Source organism: Syngnathus typhle, linkage group LG14 (assembly GCF_033458585.1).
Source record: "Syngnathus typhle isolate RoL2023-S1 ecotype Sweden linkage group LG14, RoL_Styp_1.0, whole genome shotgun sequence".
NCBI lineage: Eukaryota > Metazoa > Chordata > Actinopteri > Syngnathiformes > Syngnathidae > Syngnathus > Syngnathus typhle.
The window spans coordinates 844,573-862,829 of NC_083751.1; the positions used below are offsets into that span (position 1 = coordinate 844,573).

General features: G+C 42.7%; 2 protein-coding genes and 1 long non-coding RNA gene across 3 annotated transcripts in view; 2 read left to right on the forward strand and 1 right to left on the reverse strand.

Moving 5' to 3' along the window:
• Positions 1-7,431, reverse strand: part of jak1 (Janus kinase 1) — a 10,636-nt gene extending 3,205 nt beyond the window's left edge. Inside the window, exons 1-17 of the mRNA XM_061296750.1 lie at positions 7,157-7,431; positions 5,854-6,068; positions 5,304-5,427; positions 4,341-4,494; positions 4,092-4,255; positions 3,738-4,006; positions 3,428-3,540; positions 3,058-3,231; positions 2,687-2,844; positions 2,344-2,458; positions 2,002-2,200; positions 1,321-1,430; positions 915-1,061; positions 725-812; positions 513-640; positions 282-420; positions 26-177 (exon numbers count right to left, since the gene is read on the reverse strand). Of these exons, the coding sequence (XP_061152734.1) occupies positions 26-177; positions 282-420; positions 513-640; positions 725-812; positions 915-1,061; positions 1,321-1,430; positions 2,002-2,200; positions 2,344-2,458; positions 2,687-2,844; positions 3,058-3,231; positions 3,428-3,540; positions 3,738-4,006; positions 4,092-4,255; positions 4,341-4,494; positions 5,304-5,427; positions 5,854-6,061 (2,442 nt within the window). The 5' untranslated portion in view covers positions 6,062-6,068; positions 7,157-7,431. The remainder of the gene's footprint in view (positions 1-25; positions 178-281; positions 421-512; positions 641-724; positions 813-914; positions 1,062-1,320; positions 1,431-2,001; positions 2,201-2,343; positions 2,459-2,686; positions 2,845-3,057; positions 3,232-3,427; positions 3,541-3,737; positions 4,007-4,091; positions 4,256-4,340; positions 4,495-5,303; positions 5,428-5,853; positions 6,069-7,156) is intronic.
• LOC133166656 (uncharacterized) lies at positions 4,948-6,068 on the forward strand. The gene is made up of 2 exons (XR_009717828.1): positions 4,948-5,240; positions 5,606-6,068. It is a non-coding gene; the product is annotated as an uncharacterized LOC133166656 (long non-coding RNA).
• Positions 7,432-10,598: 3,167 nt separating the features above from the next.
• Positions 10,599-18,125, forward strand: ak4 (adenylate kinase 4). Its single transcript, XM_061297024.1, has 5 exons — positions 10,599-11,139; positions 11,654-11,773; positions 15,280-15,452; positions 16,509-16,627; positions 16,716-18,125. Exons 1-5 carry the CDS (start codon positions 10,998-11,000, stop codon positions 16,840-16,842), a joined length of 681 nt encoding a protein of 226 aa, XP_061153008.1. The 5' UTR covers positions 10,599-10,997; the 3' UTR covers positions 16,843-18,125.
• The last annotated feature ends 132 nt before the right edge of the window (positions 18,126-18,257 follow it).

The following is an 18,257-nucleotide window of genomic DNA, read 5'->3' on the forward strand; positions in this document are numbered from 1 at the left end:
AGAAAGCCATTGCATTGTGTACGACCTCTGTGAGCTTCTTTTCTTTAAGTGGCTCTTCTCCATCATAGCAAATCTCCCACAGGGTGGTCCCAAAGCCCCACTTGTCAGCTGCAACACTCAGGGAGGACACACTCTTCACACACTCGGGTGCGATCCAGGGGATGCGATGTACGCACTCTGCGGAAAAGCATAGCGCTTACGTTTGCCTTAGCCATTTCCAAATCGTTATCATTTGGAAATGATTCGAATTATTATTTGGGTTATTTGGAAAGCAGACCTACCCTCTCTTGTGAGGACAGTGATTGGTATTCCTGAGTCACTGAGCTTGATAAAGGGCCCTCCTTCCTCATCATCCAGACCGCCTCGAGCTAGCAAAATGTTCTTTGCGCACACAAAACCATGGACCAACTTTTTGTCCTCCTGTATGTTCAAATGAAAACTCTGTGTGAAGCTGTTCTTGTTTAAAAGGTGAGCCAAAGAAAATATTTGTTGTGTGTGTGTGTCTTTCTTACCAAATAGCTGAGAGCTGAGGCCAACTGCTTGGCCACCTGGAACTTCCAAGCAGTGCTAAGTGGGTTCTGTTGTCTCCTCATGAACAAATCCAGTGGCCCGAGTTCCACAAATTCTTCCACGATGATATCTGACACAGAAAAACAGGTTTGCTAATGAGTGCTCTTACACAACACACACACATTTATTCTTGCAGCTCATCCAACGCACTTACTCTCTAGGTGGCGGACACACACTCCATACAGGAGCACAATGTGCTTATGGGAGACTTGCCGCATCATACTTGCGGTTTCAAAGAAGGCCTGCAACCAATAAGACAAATATGACGGAATTGGAAAGTGTACAAAGTACATTTTATGGCTACACATAAGAAAATGCATCGTTCTTGTGAGCGTGAATCTTACCAGGGAAATATCTCGGTGTCCTGAGCCCAGCACTTTGAGCACCACCTTATACTCTTGTAAGGATCCGTAACCTGTATCCTCATCATTTTTTACCCTCAGCGTGCCGGAGAATATGTTAGTTCTTGTGCCGCGACCAAGATGCTCCTCCTAGTGCACAGCGGGGAAGGGAAACCACAGCATTGAGCGGAAACATATACATACTATGTATAGTGAGTGTAAACAGAGCACAGCCTTTGCCACTGATACTAGCTCTAGCTACGAAAAGAAACAACTGCTATAACAGTATCCAAGACATACTTTGACATGCATATCATTGCTACATAGGATTATTATATCATTCTTTCTTTTCCTTGAACAATTACGAACTTGACATTTTTGCAGGAAGAAAAGTGGAAGTTGGTGTTACCTGTTCAATTTCTTCCTTAGGAATGCGATGGATAATGACTTGGCATTCCTGCATTGGCGTCTGACATACTGGTGCTCTATCATTAGTGACCACCAGCAAGTTGGAAATCTCTGCAACACAAGCAGTGGGGCAACTGAAGTTCACTCGCCTAAAATACAATGTATACGTATAACGGCCGATTGGGTATCGAAGCATCAAGCGATCGAAGTCATGCACGACGAAACGAAACAAAACCACTTCCTGTATATCATCTTATAACGCTACACAGAAAAACCTGTGACACATTCTGCAACACATACAGAAGTTTAAGTCAAAGTGCGTCTCCGGAAAGCCACATTTACAACTCTCTTCCTCTCTGACACAGACAGACAGACAGCCAGACAGCCAGACAGACAGACGGGTGTGTACGTGTGTGTTTGAGGATTTGCACACATCTGAGACATGCATGCACACTACAAGTGCATCTATTGTTTGCATTATGAAGTCTTCGATTGAAATTTGGCATGGAAAAGTGCCAGCAGACTACAGCAGAAAATGTTTGATGGACTAATGAGATAGACAATGATGAACTTTTGCCAGAGCCGTCCGTCTAAAGGCAGTTTGCAGTGGGATGGAGTGTTGTTTGATTCGATGTTGTGTCACAAAATCAGATAAGCCGCTAGGTGTGTTTAAAGGACTTACCTCGAGGTTGAGGAGGGCAGCAACGGAGCAGATGGAACTGGAGATTGTCAGAGCGAAGACTCTGGCCCTCCAGGTGCTCTAATAGCTCCTTCAGAGTTGGCCTTCCCGTTTCTGTGCCGTAAAGGCGGAACTCCTTTGGAGTGACTTCGATTTGGAAGTTTTTGTACTGTTTCACAGGACGGGATTCCTGGAGGTCAATCTAAATGGAGGAAAGTCCGTTTGATAGGAGTCTATAGAAAACAAGCACTGGCAACTTTCATTGTATTTCAAACAAGTGGGTTTCGTTCTTGCTTCATTGAATCAAGCTTGCACCAAATCAGGATTTATTCAGTGATGTTCTACCTCATTGCACACCACTGTGATGATAATGTACTGGTAGTCAGTGGAGCTCCAGCGTAGAATGTACATGCCCTCCTCATTACCCTCCTGACGCAGTTTTTGGATGGCATACTCCGTACTGGTGTGGGGAACAAACAATAGTGGGAGGTAAGAAGTTCTGTGCTGTCATAGTTCTTTACAATAACATCTCAACTAAATTGTTTGCACTGAATCAATCAGCTAAGACAACAACAACTCAATTGTGTATGGCCAGCTTCAAATGACAAACTGCACAATGTGCTGAGAAACTAGGTCAAACGAACGGCGCACAAAGAAAACGACACCAATGCAAAGTGGAAAAACAAACCAAATGGGGCCATGGCAGCCATTGTTGATGTTGTGCACCACTGAAGAGGGAGCCACCTCTTTGCACAGATAGTGGTGGGCATCCACTGTTAGCCTGAAGTACCCATCCACGAGGGCTGCAAAAGACAGAGCCTCAGACCCAGATGCCATGTGCAACTCCTGACGAAACAAAGGGGGGTCAAATGTTAGCGCTTTCCCAACCACAGGCAGGCCAGGTTCTTCCAATATCACAAATCAAATCAATACCATATATAGTGCATGTATTGAAGCCGAGTATCCATTCAGATTTTAATTTTGTTCAATTCATTGAAGCGGATTTTCCAGAACCCCCCAACTCCATGCTAATGCTCTCTTGCTGTTTGTCTCACCCACCATTTTCTTGTGATCCTGTCTGTGAATTGTGACTGTGGCCTCTTTGATAGCAGCGTTCATGATCTCATGGAAGTCACAGAATCGTTCCCAGCCTTCATCAGCTTCTTTTTTTCTCAGCTGTCCATTGAGCTTGTTCTTCTTTGACCTGCCTTTCTCTTTCTTGATTGCCAGCATCTATTTTGAAGACACACATAGCTGGTGTTATTTACTGTAAGTAGACTCTGCAAATGTGTTCAGGTGACAAGGCTGTTTTACAGTTGACCTTTGAACCAAATTCCTGGCTATTTCAAATGACACATTTACAACACGGCAAATACATGCTATTGAAAGAAAGAATATTGTTCTTCCAATGATAACAGTCCCGACTTACTGGGGGCTTCTTCCTCCAGGAAATGCCTGTTGTACCAGACACACATACTTGGACATCATGCCAAGTATCCATGCTCTGATTTGGCCTCTTTTCTTGGAGCTGGTTGTAGTACACTGTAAACACACACATAGCTTAGTAGTTCGAAATACTCCAAAGCTATACGTGCCAGAAAAGTGTGATGGAAATGGCACTAAAAGGCGAAAAGATGTCATATGGTGCTATCAACACAACCTAATGAAGAAAATAAATAGGATATGATTTGAGCATATGCCGCCAATAAGTACAAATGGAGAAAATGTCCAATTCTGACCAAAACGTCCTCCATTCTTGACGTCTCCTTCTTGCGTTACACTCAGCGAGATGGGCTTCATGAGCTCACTGCCAAAGTCATCGGTCAGCCCCTCCAGAGTAGCCAGATACTTAGTCTTCACGTCGTACAGACTGATGTCGCTGCCCTTGACTGTTCGCTGGTTGAATTCACTGAGGAATTTCTTGAAGACATTGTTGATGCGGATGCGGGTCAAAATGTTACGCTGTTTTATGCTTGCATCTAACGCCTCTGGAATGAAACGTCTGTAGCTGGAGGAATGAAGGCAAAGAGGAAAAATATTAGGAACATCTCGCACGGCTACGACGATCACAAAGATGTACGCGGGCGTCTTACTTGAATGCTTGAGAAGCGGTAGACAAGGGCATATCCATGCTCATGGCATGGTGGGTAATAGCGAGCACAGCCATTCCCAGACACTCATTTTCCATCTCATGTTCCTCTACCTCAGACAGGCATGTCCGAAGGTGCACCATACCGGAGTGAAAATCATGCTGGCCCTGGAAAACAAACATGAAATATATAACAATGTCCAAATAGAGCCCACAGAATGCATGCATGCATGCATGCACATGAAATCTGTACCTGGTAAAAAAGGTAATCGAGAGTGGCAGCATCCAGGAGTGGCGCTCCTTCAGGGGTTCTCTGCTGGCCCTGGCCTCCTCTAAGTCGACTGATGCAGTGTCTCCAAACTGGAGATTCACCTTCATTGGTGCCGTGCCAATTACGGAAAAAGAACCTGAGTGCGACAGTAAATAAAGGCAAAAGAGTTTAGCGAGAAATATTGATTGGATAACTCGTTTAAAATCAGCCGGAATGAGCTTGTTTCTCTTGATATTCATATCCACTTATATCATCAATGTTGGCAGGCAAGGTTCATATCAAGTGGTTGATCTGTATTATTTGCACGTACGTCATCAAACAACCTATTATCAACATGAAAGGAGAATGTTTTAATATTAAGAATAATGATTTTCATCCACTGCTGTGACAGATTGGGATGTTTCTATTAACGCCCGTTTAGTTGAACGCTTTTATGAGAAAATACTTTTCAACAAAACAGTCATTTGTCACGCTCGGCCGTCAGCTTCCCTCAGCCACACCCCTTTGTTATCGTCATGTCTGTCACCTGCTCCCTCTTGTTACCTTGTGTATTTAAACCCTGCCCGCCCGCCCGTGTGTTCCTCCTTGTCGGTGTCTACTGTTGTGGTCCGTCCCTGTCCAGTGTTCCTGTGGTCTGGTTTTCCCCCGGTCTGTCTGGAGGCTGACGGTCAGAATTGTATCCTTGTCCAAGTGGACTTCTGTCTGTCTGTCTGTCTGTCTGTCGGTCTGTCTGTTTGCTGGCCGTGAGTCTCTCTCCCGTCTGTGTCTTGGGTTCCCCACCCAACCTGACTCCCTTCCTTCCAACTCCCTTTCCCTTCAACGACTCCTGGTTCAAAGTGCATTTGGTCGCCCTGGCTCAACTCGTTGGTGACATCATTCCAGGTCAGGTGGATTAGCATACATCCTATAAAGCAAATGTTTATCTCCAATGCAATGCAATCTTACCTCATGCGATAGTGTAACCTAATGTTGGTCTCATGTGTGATCTTGAATTCATAGTTAGGCGGGCACCACGTGCCTGTCACATCATTGTACAGGGCAAAGAGATTGTGGCACAGTGGAGAAATTGCTGATGAAAGGGAAAGAAACAAAGAAAACAATCAAAATCAGGCCTTTTGTTTTGTCTGGAGGTTGTCATGCTACGTTGGGACCAAATGTGAAATGTCGCTTAACTCGCATGACTCGTTTGAGTTTGATGGCGAGACACAAACACATTAGCTGCTTCATCTTGGGTTTTGTTTTTTTAGAAAGGCATGTTAGGCAGCCCAAGGGATCCTGGGTTACGTTAATTGACGTCAGGCATGTTGTTGGGCAGCCCAAAGGGGTCCGTTTGCTATCCGTCATTGTGACGTCTCCTTACATTTTGAGGTGAGTTGACATTTTATTAAAGAAGAAGCAATAAGCAGATGACAATATCAGGCACGTTGAGTCTAGTTAAGAAATGCTAAAGTGTAGGGCTGCAACGTGTCATTGTTTTTGCCGGCAAGTATCTTACAGCATGTCTTCGCAGCCTCCACGCAGAGATCCTCTGAAGTGTAGCAACCTTGGAAGAACTCTAGCTGATGCACATCTGGTAAGTAGAAATGGACTTCCAAGCCCCAAGAGGATGAAGGAGAAGAGGTGAGTGGAGCCCTGCCGCTGCTGGTGGCCTTCATTTTTACACACAGTAGCCTGCTCAACTCCATCATCCCATGAAATGGCATTCAGACTCTGAATTAGGACATAATATTCATTCAATGACCAAAGGAAAAACACAATCTATATGTCAATGGCTTCATCCACAGAACCTAGAATCATCAAATACTTTCTCAACAAGTGTAAGAAGTCATCTTCTGTGATGGTAAGCTTTCATGGAAATGAAGTGGAAAGATGACCGGGTCAAGGATTGATGGGTGGATGATTCACATATCATTTTTTTTATTCAAAATTGTGCAAATGTTTGGAATTTCTTTCCCAACAGTAAATGCGATCTTATTTCTGTAGTTCTTCATGAAATTGTGTTGAGTCAAAATAACAAATGCACTTTTTATACTTTGTAAAACAATGGATAAATCCAACATTTGTTTTGAAGCCGTCGACTGTAGTAACACTAGTTGTCTGAATAATTTGGAATTATATGCAGGGCAAACATACTGTCCACATTTTGAGTGATTTACATTTTGGGTAGAAGTGAACAAAATGAGTTCTTGCTCTTAATATTGGTTTCTTGTTCAAGTTTTTTTTTTTTTTTTTTTTATGGAAGAGCCCTCTTGCACCGGAAAAACAATTGGACAATTACTGTGCACTCTAAAGTCGAACATTTGTTAGAAATATAATACCGCACTGAACAATATTGATCCTGTCACCTCATCTATGCTTCAGTGTCCAGCCAATGCGCACAGAGCTACACGACCATCCCAGTTACCATATCATTTGTTGTTGTTTTTAGCTCTTCACAACTGCGCGTTTATTGAAATGGGTGCCCATTTCTAGAGTACAATATGTTAATACCGCAGTTAACTACTGGTTTAATAATCAGGTCATCGAATAGGTTTGATCGCGTAATAACATTGTAATAGCCCTCAACAGCAACAGGCCAGGCAGGCCTCATCTTCCTTCCTGTTCGGGTATCGTGAAACATGAAATGGTAGCATTTCAACTACCCTAGCTTGGTTAGTAATAACTAAGTCTATTCGCTAAGTCGCTTCGTAACAGTAAGTAGAGAAGAGAAGCGAAAATGGCAGCAGTCTCCGCAAACGTGACATGACGGATAATGACATCTTTTTAAGAAATAAACGCGACATAATGCTGTCACTTACCAATAAGCTTTAGCCAGACAGCTGGCAGGATACTTCCGTTTCGTTTATAACATTTGACGCTCCGACCAACTTTAAAAAAAAAAAAAAGCGACTTAACTGCGTCTAAAGCTTTTGAAATTCACTCATCGGGAACTAGACGACATAACATGAGCAAAAGCTTCCAGGGCCCACGGTACTTGATTTCTTTCGGAGGTTATTTTGTCAATTTCGAAGAGCTCGAGACTGTAAAATCTCGCTACAGCTTCCTGACAAACAACCTCCCTCTTCCCGAAAACCACGCAGGCAGCGGCCATGTGAGCACGAACGTCGATTGGCTCTTCAGGCCGTCACTCACTTACTTACTCACTCACTCGGAATGATCACAGCAACCCACCCGGCTTTCGACGCCCTGCCCCGGACAATCGAAAAAAACATTGGCCCCACCGTAGTTATACGTACGGGGAAAATAAATACAGACATCGTTTCGATGGTCATTCCTTGTTTTTGTTCCTTTGTGTATGGAATCATTCTGTGTTTATAAGTCCCTTTTATTTTTTTATACTGTGTTGTCAACCACAGATATAGAGATATCAATAACTGTAGCAGAGTATTTGAGATTCTTTTTAAATGTAATGTGAACTATAAATATCATCTATTTTGTCACTTCCTACAAGTCAAGTCAGGTGAAGGTATGGTTTATATTACAAGAAGTTGAGTCCATAAGACATTTAAATACAAGGTGTGGCATTTATTATACAAACACAATGGGGAGAAAAGTGATCATATTGCAAGGTCACACATTATACTATACTACTACTGACTTAGTCAGAGTGAACTGAACATGTTTTTGTTTACATACATACATACATACATGCTCACACATGCTGTGGCAAAAAAGTGCCATTTGGTCCGCAGTACGAGTGCCAAGTTGGCAGCCGTCCTTCAGTTATCACAGTACTGTACCTTGGATGGGGACAGCATCAGCACTGTGATAACTGAACCAGGGCAGCCTGTCAAATCTAGAAGACTCCGGGCGGGCATCTTCTAACCATTATCTGTAGGATGATGTGGTGCAAAAAGGGGGTTTCTTTGGGCGCACAGTACAATACAGACATTTTCTGGGCTAGATGGAGATGTATGACTTATGGTTGTAATAAATTAAAAACGGTCATTTTTGTCATACATATTGCAAATTTAAAGAAATCTTACAGAACACCGCCACATAAAATGTCACAAAAAGTAGATACAGCTCATGTGCAGACTTGTGGCTTCGGCTTGTTCCAACATACAGTAATTATGCTGAATCATTATATAATGAATCATTTCAATGGGGAATATTAATTTGATGTAAGAGTAAACTGTTACAGTTTACGAGTTTGGTCTAATAACAATGAATCTCCCAAATCAAGAAAGTAGTACCACTGTATTTGAATTACGATGCACCCTACGATCTGTTGATGCACATGACTGCACATGCATGTCACAAAGGAAGTTGCTTTATTCTGTGTGGAGGAATTGACAGCATTTCCCCAAACACCCATATACCGACTCCCCACCAACATGGGAGATGGCTCCCCTAATTCAATACCCATAAATCTTCCTCATTCTTGTTCGTGCCTAGAGCATGGCAGAGACATACAGCGTATTTCATTATTCATACCAGTTGCAGAGGGCAAGTGACGTCAGACTGGTTGATTCTGGTCGCAGGCTCCGCCCCCCTCCGGTGGCGTCTGTTGTACGTGGCGGCGGCTGCGTCCCTGGCTCCGCCCCCGGCTCCGCCTCCTCCACCTCAGTCCAACCCTCTGCACTTCATGTAAACAACTCCATTAACCCCGCGGCTCAAAACACCAACACACACTGTCCACGCGTGAATGGCCAAAACGCGTATGGCCAAACGCCTTTTCACACTCATAACGGTTCTCACCTCCATGTTGTCAACATGTTATGGCGTGATCTTCCAGATGTAAAGACTGGAGCCCTGCGACATCCAGTGAATAAACTATCAGGCAAGCACAAGCATAAGAATGTCGATAGTTCCACAAGGGTATCCTTAATTGCTGCACTTTTAAACAAAGAAAAGTAAAAAAAAACAGCCACAGTATGCAAGACATCCCCTATAGATTTTTTTACCGAGCAGAAATGGTTTTACATAAGAAAAAAAGTACAAAATAAAGATACGCAGCCAAATGTTGACGCCCAACCTTGCGCGCACACACAATCAGGCGCGCACACCCCTTTCTGGTTAAAAACAAACAGAATGCGACAAGATCCTATGATCAGCTTCAAATTATAGGAATAGCATTGAAGCGTCGGTACATAATAGTATGGTTTGGCTCACTTACCCGCTTTCCGCCCGTTGAGCGTCCCGTGTTTACATGAATATTTTTAATGACGCAGCAACAGCACACGAAGCAACGTGATTGTCGCCATTTTTGGTTGTTATTGAATTCTCCAAAGCCATGTGACAAGATGATCGCGGTTTGTAAAAGTAGACTTCCGATTGCGGATTGAGGGGGGGAATGTTTCAAATGAGCCGAGAGCAGGTTGATCCTCCGACTTGTTATGGATTAGTCTGCTTACTGACTGAAGACGTACGTGTGCGCAATATTTGACAGCTCAGGGACGGACGGAGCTACACAGCTTGGCTTGCAACAAGTACTACAAGTACATCATTCCTGTTAAGGAGAGCAGCCACAAAGACGTCTCAGTGGGATCGGATGGCAGCAATATGATTTCATCTAAAGAAAAAAGCAAGCTTTCATATATCTGTCAAGTGTCGGATACAAACTTTATCCAATCATATACATTGACCGCCTGGGAAGCACAACTGCACCACGAAATAAGAGGTTCACCACATCACATTCCAATAAATATGGACTGAATATTTGATGATTGTTACTTTAAAAGATGTTAGAGGTCAATTTGACTCGTCCAGCTCAACTATCACTGGTACACTTTATTATTATTATCACTATTGTTAGTATTTTGTAAAAATATATTTTGCGCTGTTTAGTTTTGAGTAGTGTTTATTTTACCCGTCCCCCTTGAAAACAGAACATTTGAAAATAAATGGTCATATTTTCAAAAATATTGGTGCCTGGTTTGCCTTACATCTCTGTAATGACATGTTTAGTGTAGACTGAGAGCAGGGATCCCGTTATGACATTATTACAAGACGATAACAAAATATTTCGCAATGGAGTAATGGGCAACAGTGCCCTCTGCTGGAAAGTGTGGGATGTTGCGCTTGGCAACGGACAATGAACTGTTTTATGAATTAATTATAGAACAATAGAGGAAATAAAACAGCGTGTTTGAACTTATAGCACATGTCAAAGGTGCTAAATGATGATTGTTTGATGTATTAGAGATGGTGTGAATTTGTCGCATCTATGATTTTTCAACGGCTGGATTAGACTACAGATACCACACCGCCCTGCGAACCATTCGTCGGCATTTTTCCTGGCTGATGTGCGCAGCAAAATGGGGCGTTGTAGAGACTCTCGGTGACCATTCGTGGAATGAAAGGTTTTAAAGACGCAGGCTACCGTAATGGAAGCAAAAGAAGACCTTAAAGAAAAGGAGGATATGCGCGCTTTTGCGGTAGGAGAAATAGCGGAAATGGGCACCAAGAGAAGCTTCTGCGACAAGCTTTCAACACTTTTGAGATAAAACAGGATTTGATTTTGCCATTTTGCCTTCCGAACATTACGAGTGGGGTTGGAGAGGGGGGGGGCAGTTTCATGCGTTGATCTTGTTGGGAGTTTCCCATTTTAACGAGATAATTTCTGTTGCGTCTCTTGCAAACGGGACGAGTAACATTACCGGAGTTTTTATCGGATTGGATTTTTGACGGGAGGAAATGGCCAAGTTGTTCCGCGCTGCAATAATGGGTCCTCCAGGATCAGGCAAAGGAACCATATCGGAGAGAATTGCACAAAGGTTCGGTCTGCAGTATTTATCCAGTGGACACTTTTTACGCGAGAGCATAGCAACTAAAACAGGTAAGATCAACTCCATCGCCGAGTGTTATTTTCCATGACCAAATTAAAAAGAAGGATCCGTGAAGTGAGGCGCTAGAAATTCTTTGTTTGTGAATTGACATTTTTGAATCATTAGGGAAACGTTTATTATGGACAGTATCTCAAAGATTTAGTCCACAGACCGAGTGTAAGTGAGCGCGTAGCTTTGAAGCATATCGGAAAAGAATTGGTCTCGAGTTGCGTCTGTTACGCAATGTAAAGGTAATTAATTGTAGGACCAGTTAGTCTGTGTCAGTGACGTGCGTTTGGATTTGACACTTGGGCTTCAATCCACAACATGCTCCATCCACTGCCATTCTCCTTTCACGGCACTTTGAAGCCAGATTGTTTTTGCACATCTTACATAACCCTGTCGGACAGTCCAGTTGGGAGTTGTTTGACACCTCCTGTGGAGGCAAGCAGCTGAATGAATCTTCTGTTGAGTTTCAGAGGAACTACTCATAAGTTCATGATCTCTCTGTCTGTGGTAAACCAGAGGCAGGAGTGGAAGTCAAGACATATGTGGAGAGAGGCATGCTGGTACCTGATCACGTGATGACCAGGCTAATGATGCCCAGACTGGAACTCCTGAGTGGCCAAAGCTGGCTTTTAGACGGTAAGACATACTTGCCCAAACTGTTCCTTTGTGTGCAGCTTTGATATATTGTACCTCATCCGCCATGCAAAGCAGTGTCTTATTCATAATGAATGGGAATGGGAACGGCAAAGCGTTGCTTCTCAGTGATTGGCCAACTTGCGTCCACTCCCATCATCTCAGATGACTTCTTTAGGAGAATGGAATGCATTCTCTATACAGTGCTTTTAAAGTCGTACATAATGGGCTCGCCATACTTCTATTTACAGCAGCGCAAGAGAGGATTGTCACCATATTGTCTATTTTGACCAGCAGCACCAACGATTGTTCAGTGAGGCTAAACAACATACTATATAGAATCAAATCATTTTTTTTTGGTCACAAGAAATCCGACTCCTGCATTTGGCCCATAACAATTGTGGACACAGTCAGCAGACACGTTGCTTGTCCCCATGGTGGCAAGCAACGCTCATGACCACCAATGCCCCTTTTTTATTTCAGTGGAGCTGACCTGAAAGCACACCAGGTCACTGTCTTTTTTAAGTTAAATATTATCTAGTAACTTTAGTAGTGGCCAAACATTGATGAACGCTACTGCTTGTTGAGTCACATAAAAACAGGATTAGTAATCAATCAGTAAACATCTTTTTGAGGTTGGCCCCGAATAAGAGCTGTTACACAGTTACTTTTCAATTTGAAAGTACGTATACAGGATACTTCACTTATAGTTAAACCACTGTACAGCACGGTTACCTTTTTCACCAAATGTCATCCATCTTTCTTAAAAAAGACATTTAAAAAAAAAAAAAAATCCGGATGTTGCATCCATCTCGTTGGCAATTTCCAAAAGAAACATTTTTGGATTTAACTCTCATGCTCCAACAGGGAACTGCCTGTCAAACATTTTTGAGATGATCTCTTGAAAATTGCCTAATTATTATTTTCAAACTAAACTAAGCTGGCGTAACAAAAGGTGTCTGGCTGACGTTTTCTTTCATTTGATATTTCGCTAGACTTTGCACAAGTAGATTTGGCCTTTTGCCAGACCACATGAAGGCAAGACAACTCAGCAGAGTGGAGCAACAAGGCACTAAACCAGGGGTGGGCAAACTTTTTGACTCGCGGGCCGAACTGGGTTCTAAATTTGGACCGGAGGGCCGGACAAGGAGCAGATGGACGTAGGCGTTGTGTGAAGTCATATAAGCGACCTGTAAAGGTCATTGCATAAAAGATCTTGGCCTTTAGTAGGTAGTAAAGCATGGATATTCCAAACAATTTTTTTGAAAACAAATGCATTTATTAACAGCATTAAAAAAATAAAATAATTCACTAAAAAACTGCTATCAGTGATTCTCATAAAATACGACACTGTTATTATGAATAACAATCTCCATCACTTCAGTGCCTGCAGGTCAGATTAATGAAAGATGTTTATCTTATGAGATCACATCAAACGGCAAACATTCTGACCAAATATATCATCTTGAAGAATCGGTGAAAGCATACATCCAAATAAAGTCATCAAAACAGCAACACGGTGAGGGGTATCTGAAAATCAGAGCAGAGTTTTAACTCGCAAACACCTGGTAACAGAGGTGAGGAAACGGGAAACACTTGCTTAAAGTAAGCCTTAAGAACTTTACAGGTTAAGATTAGTCCCAAATAGGTGGTGCATCAATGTCCTTGAGCATCCTGCATTGTTTGAAAATGAGAATGGTCGCTAGTTTCAATCCCTGCTATGTGTACAAATCATATTCAAAATGCATTTTTTTACAATAAACTTGCGAGCCTCCCGTTCATTTTCAGTGGGAACAGTGTTGTTGGTCTCCCTTTTTTGCTAGTGCGTCATAGTCTGGAGTAAAATTTGTTGTGGCAATTCTTAGGCGAGATCCGAGGTGTTGGTCCGTTTACCTTGATCTGTGACGGGTTGATGTTGATGTGGCTGAACGTCACGTCGCGTACGTCGAGCCAAATTGGCCACTCTTTTTTAAACACTCGGCACTCACTTCTTTTTTTCGGGCCACTCATTTTAATGGAAGGATTCCAGGGGAAGGTTTGTGGGTGGCTTTAGCGCAAAACTGCATCTGAAAGCTCAGCGCGCGAATTATAAGAATGCTGTCGTCAAAGCCCACGCTCTAAATTCGGGACTGATACGAATAGAGCGAGAGTGCGCCAAGTCCGTACTACTGAATACGTACACGCACTTGTGAGTGTGCACCGAGCTTTCTGACACGGCTTCCGGTAGTAAATGCGCAGGCGAGCGCTTCGCCATCTACTGGGGAAACGCAGTCATTGCAGGCAAAATGACAAAAAAAAAAGTTTAATAATACAATTTGTTCAGGGTTGGCGGGCCGGATTAAACGGTCCCGTGGGCCGGATGTGGCCCGCGGGCCGTAGTTTGCCCACCCCTGCACTAAACCGTCGTCAGACTGAACTTGCGCTGGCAAGAAAAGAAAATGATGGCTGTTTTTACACCAGTCGACCTACATAGAGCCCTTAGTTCTTTGCAGCGCTCCAAAACATGATGAAGTCACGTGTCAGCCATACATGGAAGTGAGGGAGGGACGTGACTTTGGTTAGGGACGTGACTTTGGTTCGAGACGTGACGGTTGAAAGAGGGACGTGAAATGAAGCCAGCTCTTGGAAAAGTCAGCACCCCACCTCCCCCAACCCCCTTAAACGTAACACACATGTGTTTGGAATGTGCAAGGAAGCTGGACAACAACCGAGGCAAGCAAGGGCAAGACGTGCAAAATGCAGCTGGGATACAACCTTTGACTTTTTATTCCTTCTTAATAAAACGATTGAATTTTTAATGCTTGCCGTACGTTTGTGTGTGCACACGTTTTCTCCTGCTTCTCTGGTTATTCAGGCTGCCCTGCTTACAATAGTGGACTGAACGGAGCCTGCCAACTGGTAAATGTGTGAAATGAAGAGTGACTCATCATGCCTCCCTCTCTTTGTCATGTGTGCGCCTTCCAAAGTTAGTTTGTTCAGTTTTTCTTAAAGTTGCATTGCTGGGGGTTTTAAAATCGTTCCACCTGTACAATAACGTTCCTCCAATTTGCTGCAACGAGTACAAGGCCAGAGCTGTTTTGAAACTCAATAAAAAATTTGGTTTATTTTTATGTTAGTTAAATCATTTTCCAAAAGTTGAATGCTTTTATTGACTTCAATTAAACACACCTATTGTAAAACATTCAAATGTTACAACATGAATTCATGTATTTGAAGAAAAAAAGAATATGCAGTATTTATTCTTAGAATGAATCGGATGACTAATCGGTCATGTTTATTTTTTCTTTCAAATATTGGCACTCACAAAAAGCATTTGCTTTCACAATCTCACAAAATATTTTTTGGACTCTGCGAGTAAGCAGGAAAACCCACGCAAAGTACAGGATGAAATATTCCACACAGATAACACTTGGTCTATCTCGTATTTCTTGTTTTGAATGAAAGCAACATGTTTGGTGGTTTGACGGGATGGCGCTGGACTTTCTCCTCCGTATCTTGTTTGTGGGCAGGTTTTCCACGGACGCTTGCCCAGGCCCAGACCCTGAATAACTTGTACCAGCTTGACATGGTGATCAGTCTCAACATCCCTTATGAGACTCTTAAAGACAGACTGAGCGACCGCTGGATCCACCCAGGGAGTGGTCGAGTTTACAACATGGGCTTCAATCCACCCCGAGTGCAGGTCTGAACATTTTCAATTGCTTTGCCATGTGAACAAATCATTTTTTGGTGTAATACACTCTCGTGTTTCTTTTTGGGGGGGAGGAAAATATGGGTCCAATTTGTCATATGACTTAACAAACGTCATTCCGTCTCCACCTCCGCTTCATTTTCTGGTTCTTTTATGTGAGAGTTTTGTGGTTTCTATTTACTTGACATGTTTCGTCATGATAGCTTCGCCTTCATCAAAGAGTCACGAGAAACGTCGAGTGAATCAACCAGACGACTGGGAAATGTTTTGAAATGATCCATTATTTTTATTTCACAAAAAACGGGCCTCGTTTATCAAAAAGTTTGTCGTGCAGCACAAGCCCAAATGGATCAATTCCATACTTTGCATGGGACCATTCATACGCACGCACACTTCTGAGCGTACGAAATGAGGCCCCTGGTGTGTGTGTGTGGACTTTTTCTTCATCCACTGTACACAGTAGCATAGTGGAGCACTGGTTAGCACATCCGGCTCACAGCTCAGAGGTGCGGGGTTTGATGCCGGCTTTCCTGTGTGGGTTTCCTCTGCGTAATCTGCTTTCCTGCTTTCCAAAGACATGCCTGGTTGGCATCACAAGAAGACAATGACAATGGTCTATTCAGAAACGGATTAATGTCACTAACATGTGTAGTAGACACCACGACGTCATAGAACATCTGTCTTATTTTGGTTGAGGCTCAGACAAATAGAATGGAAACGAGTTACTAAGCAAACTTCTAGTGAAGTGAAAATCTTTGCTGGCATGGACAGTTGGCCCAACGGAAAACCTTTTTCACTTAGCACGTGAAAATGAGTCATCGTCAACATTAGTCATCATGTTGTTGCGCAACATTGTCATGCAAGCAAAGGAGAGCTCAGCTTTGTGGAAGGAACTTCTATTGATGCCATGGAAAGTTCATATTCTTTGAGTGTGAATTTAACACCACGGGCTCCCATTGTTGGATGAAGTTTGCTTTTATCCAAGATTATTTGTCATCATTTGCTTTCATTCTCTCTCGGTTTTTCTGCGTGACGGACGCCTCAAAGGGCAAAGATGACATCACCGGGGAGCCCTTGATTCAGCACGATGATGACAAACCAGAAGCTTTAACGGCCAGACTGAGACACTACAAAGATGTGGCTAAACCTGTCATCGACTTATACAAGTCAGTCCATTCTTAATTTTAGCTCACAAGTTGATTGACAGTTTGTGTGTCGATCATCTGTAACATGTTCTTCTATGTCCGTACTCAGGTCCCAAGGCATCCTGCACTCATTTTCTGGTACAGAAACCGATCGGATCTGGCCTTACATCAACTCTCTTCTCGGCACCAAGATGCACATCCAGCCATTGGATGAGCGTCAAAGCCAGGCGCCCTGACTTTGCTCCAACTCATCAAAGGTCAAGAAGGTAGAACATTTGGAGTGAGTTTCTCCCACAATAGACTGTCTTTCAGGTTCCTCACTAACAGTGGAGTTGAGAAATGGCAGGATCCAATCTAGTTTCATGCAAATGTCATTGGAGGCTTTTTTTCTTTTTTAAATACTATAAGGTGTGCTTGCTGGTGTGTGCAGTAATATAATGACTTTGTATTGAGTGAATAGCAAATGGGATCAATAGGCCTTATTTTATACAAACTCGTTTTTACTTGCGATGTACAATCTAATTTTGCAGAATTTCGATTGGAGCTGCGCGTAAGATAGGACAGAACACGAGGTATGAAGACAGAAAGCATAAGGAAGAAATAGGTCATATTATTAAAAAAAAAATGTAAATGGTCAAGAATGTCTGCTAGGATTGCCCTTCGAGTAATGTCGTGAAGAAATATGGAGTTATTATGCAACTTTGTTACTGAAAAGTATGGGTGGGTTTTCCGAGTGCGACCTTTGTACAAACTATACTCTCTCTCGAATTACAAAGTAACATTGATGAGGTCATTTGTAAAGTTTCTGTAGTACGCTAGGCAGCTGTTTTGTCAACCAATCACTGACTTCCTAGTTACTCTTCCACTTTGGAATATGAATGCGATGTATTTACGTGCTTCCATTTCTGTTTGTGCTGCAAATCAGGTCTCAATGTCACTCGACAGTGCCCCTCGTGGTTTGGTTGATGACCTTTGATTCTTGTCACGCTGCTTTTCACATTCAAATAATCATCATAATCTCTCAATGTTTCAATTTGTGACAAGTTACAGCAGAATTGATGACATTGTACATTAGCCTTGAGCATGGATCAGGCAATAAAGTCTACTTCTCTGCCTGTTTCCATATATAAAGATGCATTTTATTTGGGGATATGGATTTGGATATGTCTGGTTGTATTGCGGATGCAAATTCCTTGTCATTTTCATAGCGATGAATGATTTGATAGACCTTTTATGCAACCAAATTGCTCTTCTACCGGAATGACGTTTGGCAACAAACAGCACGTGCACCTCCCATTTGCACATTTGGTTCGGCATCTCAAATCAGTCTGCAGTTCAATTTACTGTGTACTGTTAATCACACTGACGTCGATTTGAGATTGAGGGAGTGGAATGGGTGTGGTGAAAACATTTGCAGGTGGTAATGACTGCTTTGGTGTAAGACATTTCTTTTCATGCATCCAAATTCTGCTCAATCTTGTTCCATTCAAAAGGCAATAAAAAGCATTCTTTGTTTTGATGCGATTCATTGATGCTTTTGAACAAAATGCACAAAAAGCCTATTGAAATAGGAATGTGGCTTACAAATAGATGTGCAAATACTTCAATTTGCTACACAGGTTGCTCCAATTCTAGTAGTGCACACAGGATG

Bases quoted from the DNA above. Each gene is read 5' to 3' on its own strand.
- ak4 (XM_061297024.1), top strand. From the start codon at position 10,998: ATGGCCAAGTTGTTCCGCGCTGCAATAATGGGTCCTCCAGGATCAGGC. The intron at 11,140-11,653 runs GTAAGATCAACT...GTGGTAAACCAG, and splicing joins GAGCATAGCAACTAAAACAG to AGGCAGGAGTGGAAGTCAAG. The intron at 15,453-16,508 runs GTCTGAACATTT...GACGCCTCAAAG, and splicing joins TCAATCCACCCCGAGTGCAG to GGCAAAGATGACATCACCGG.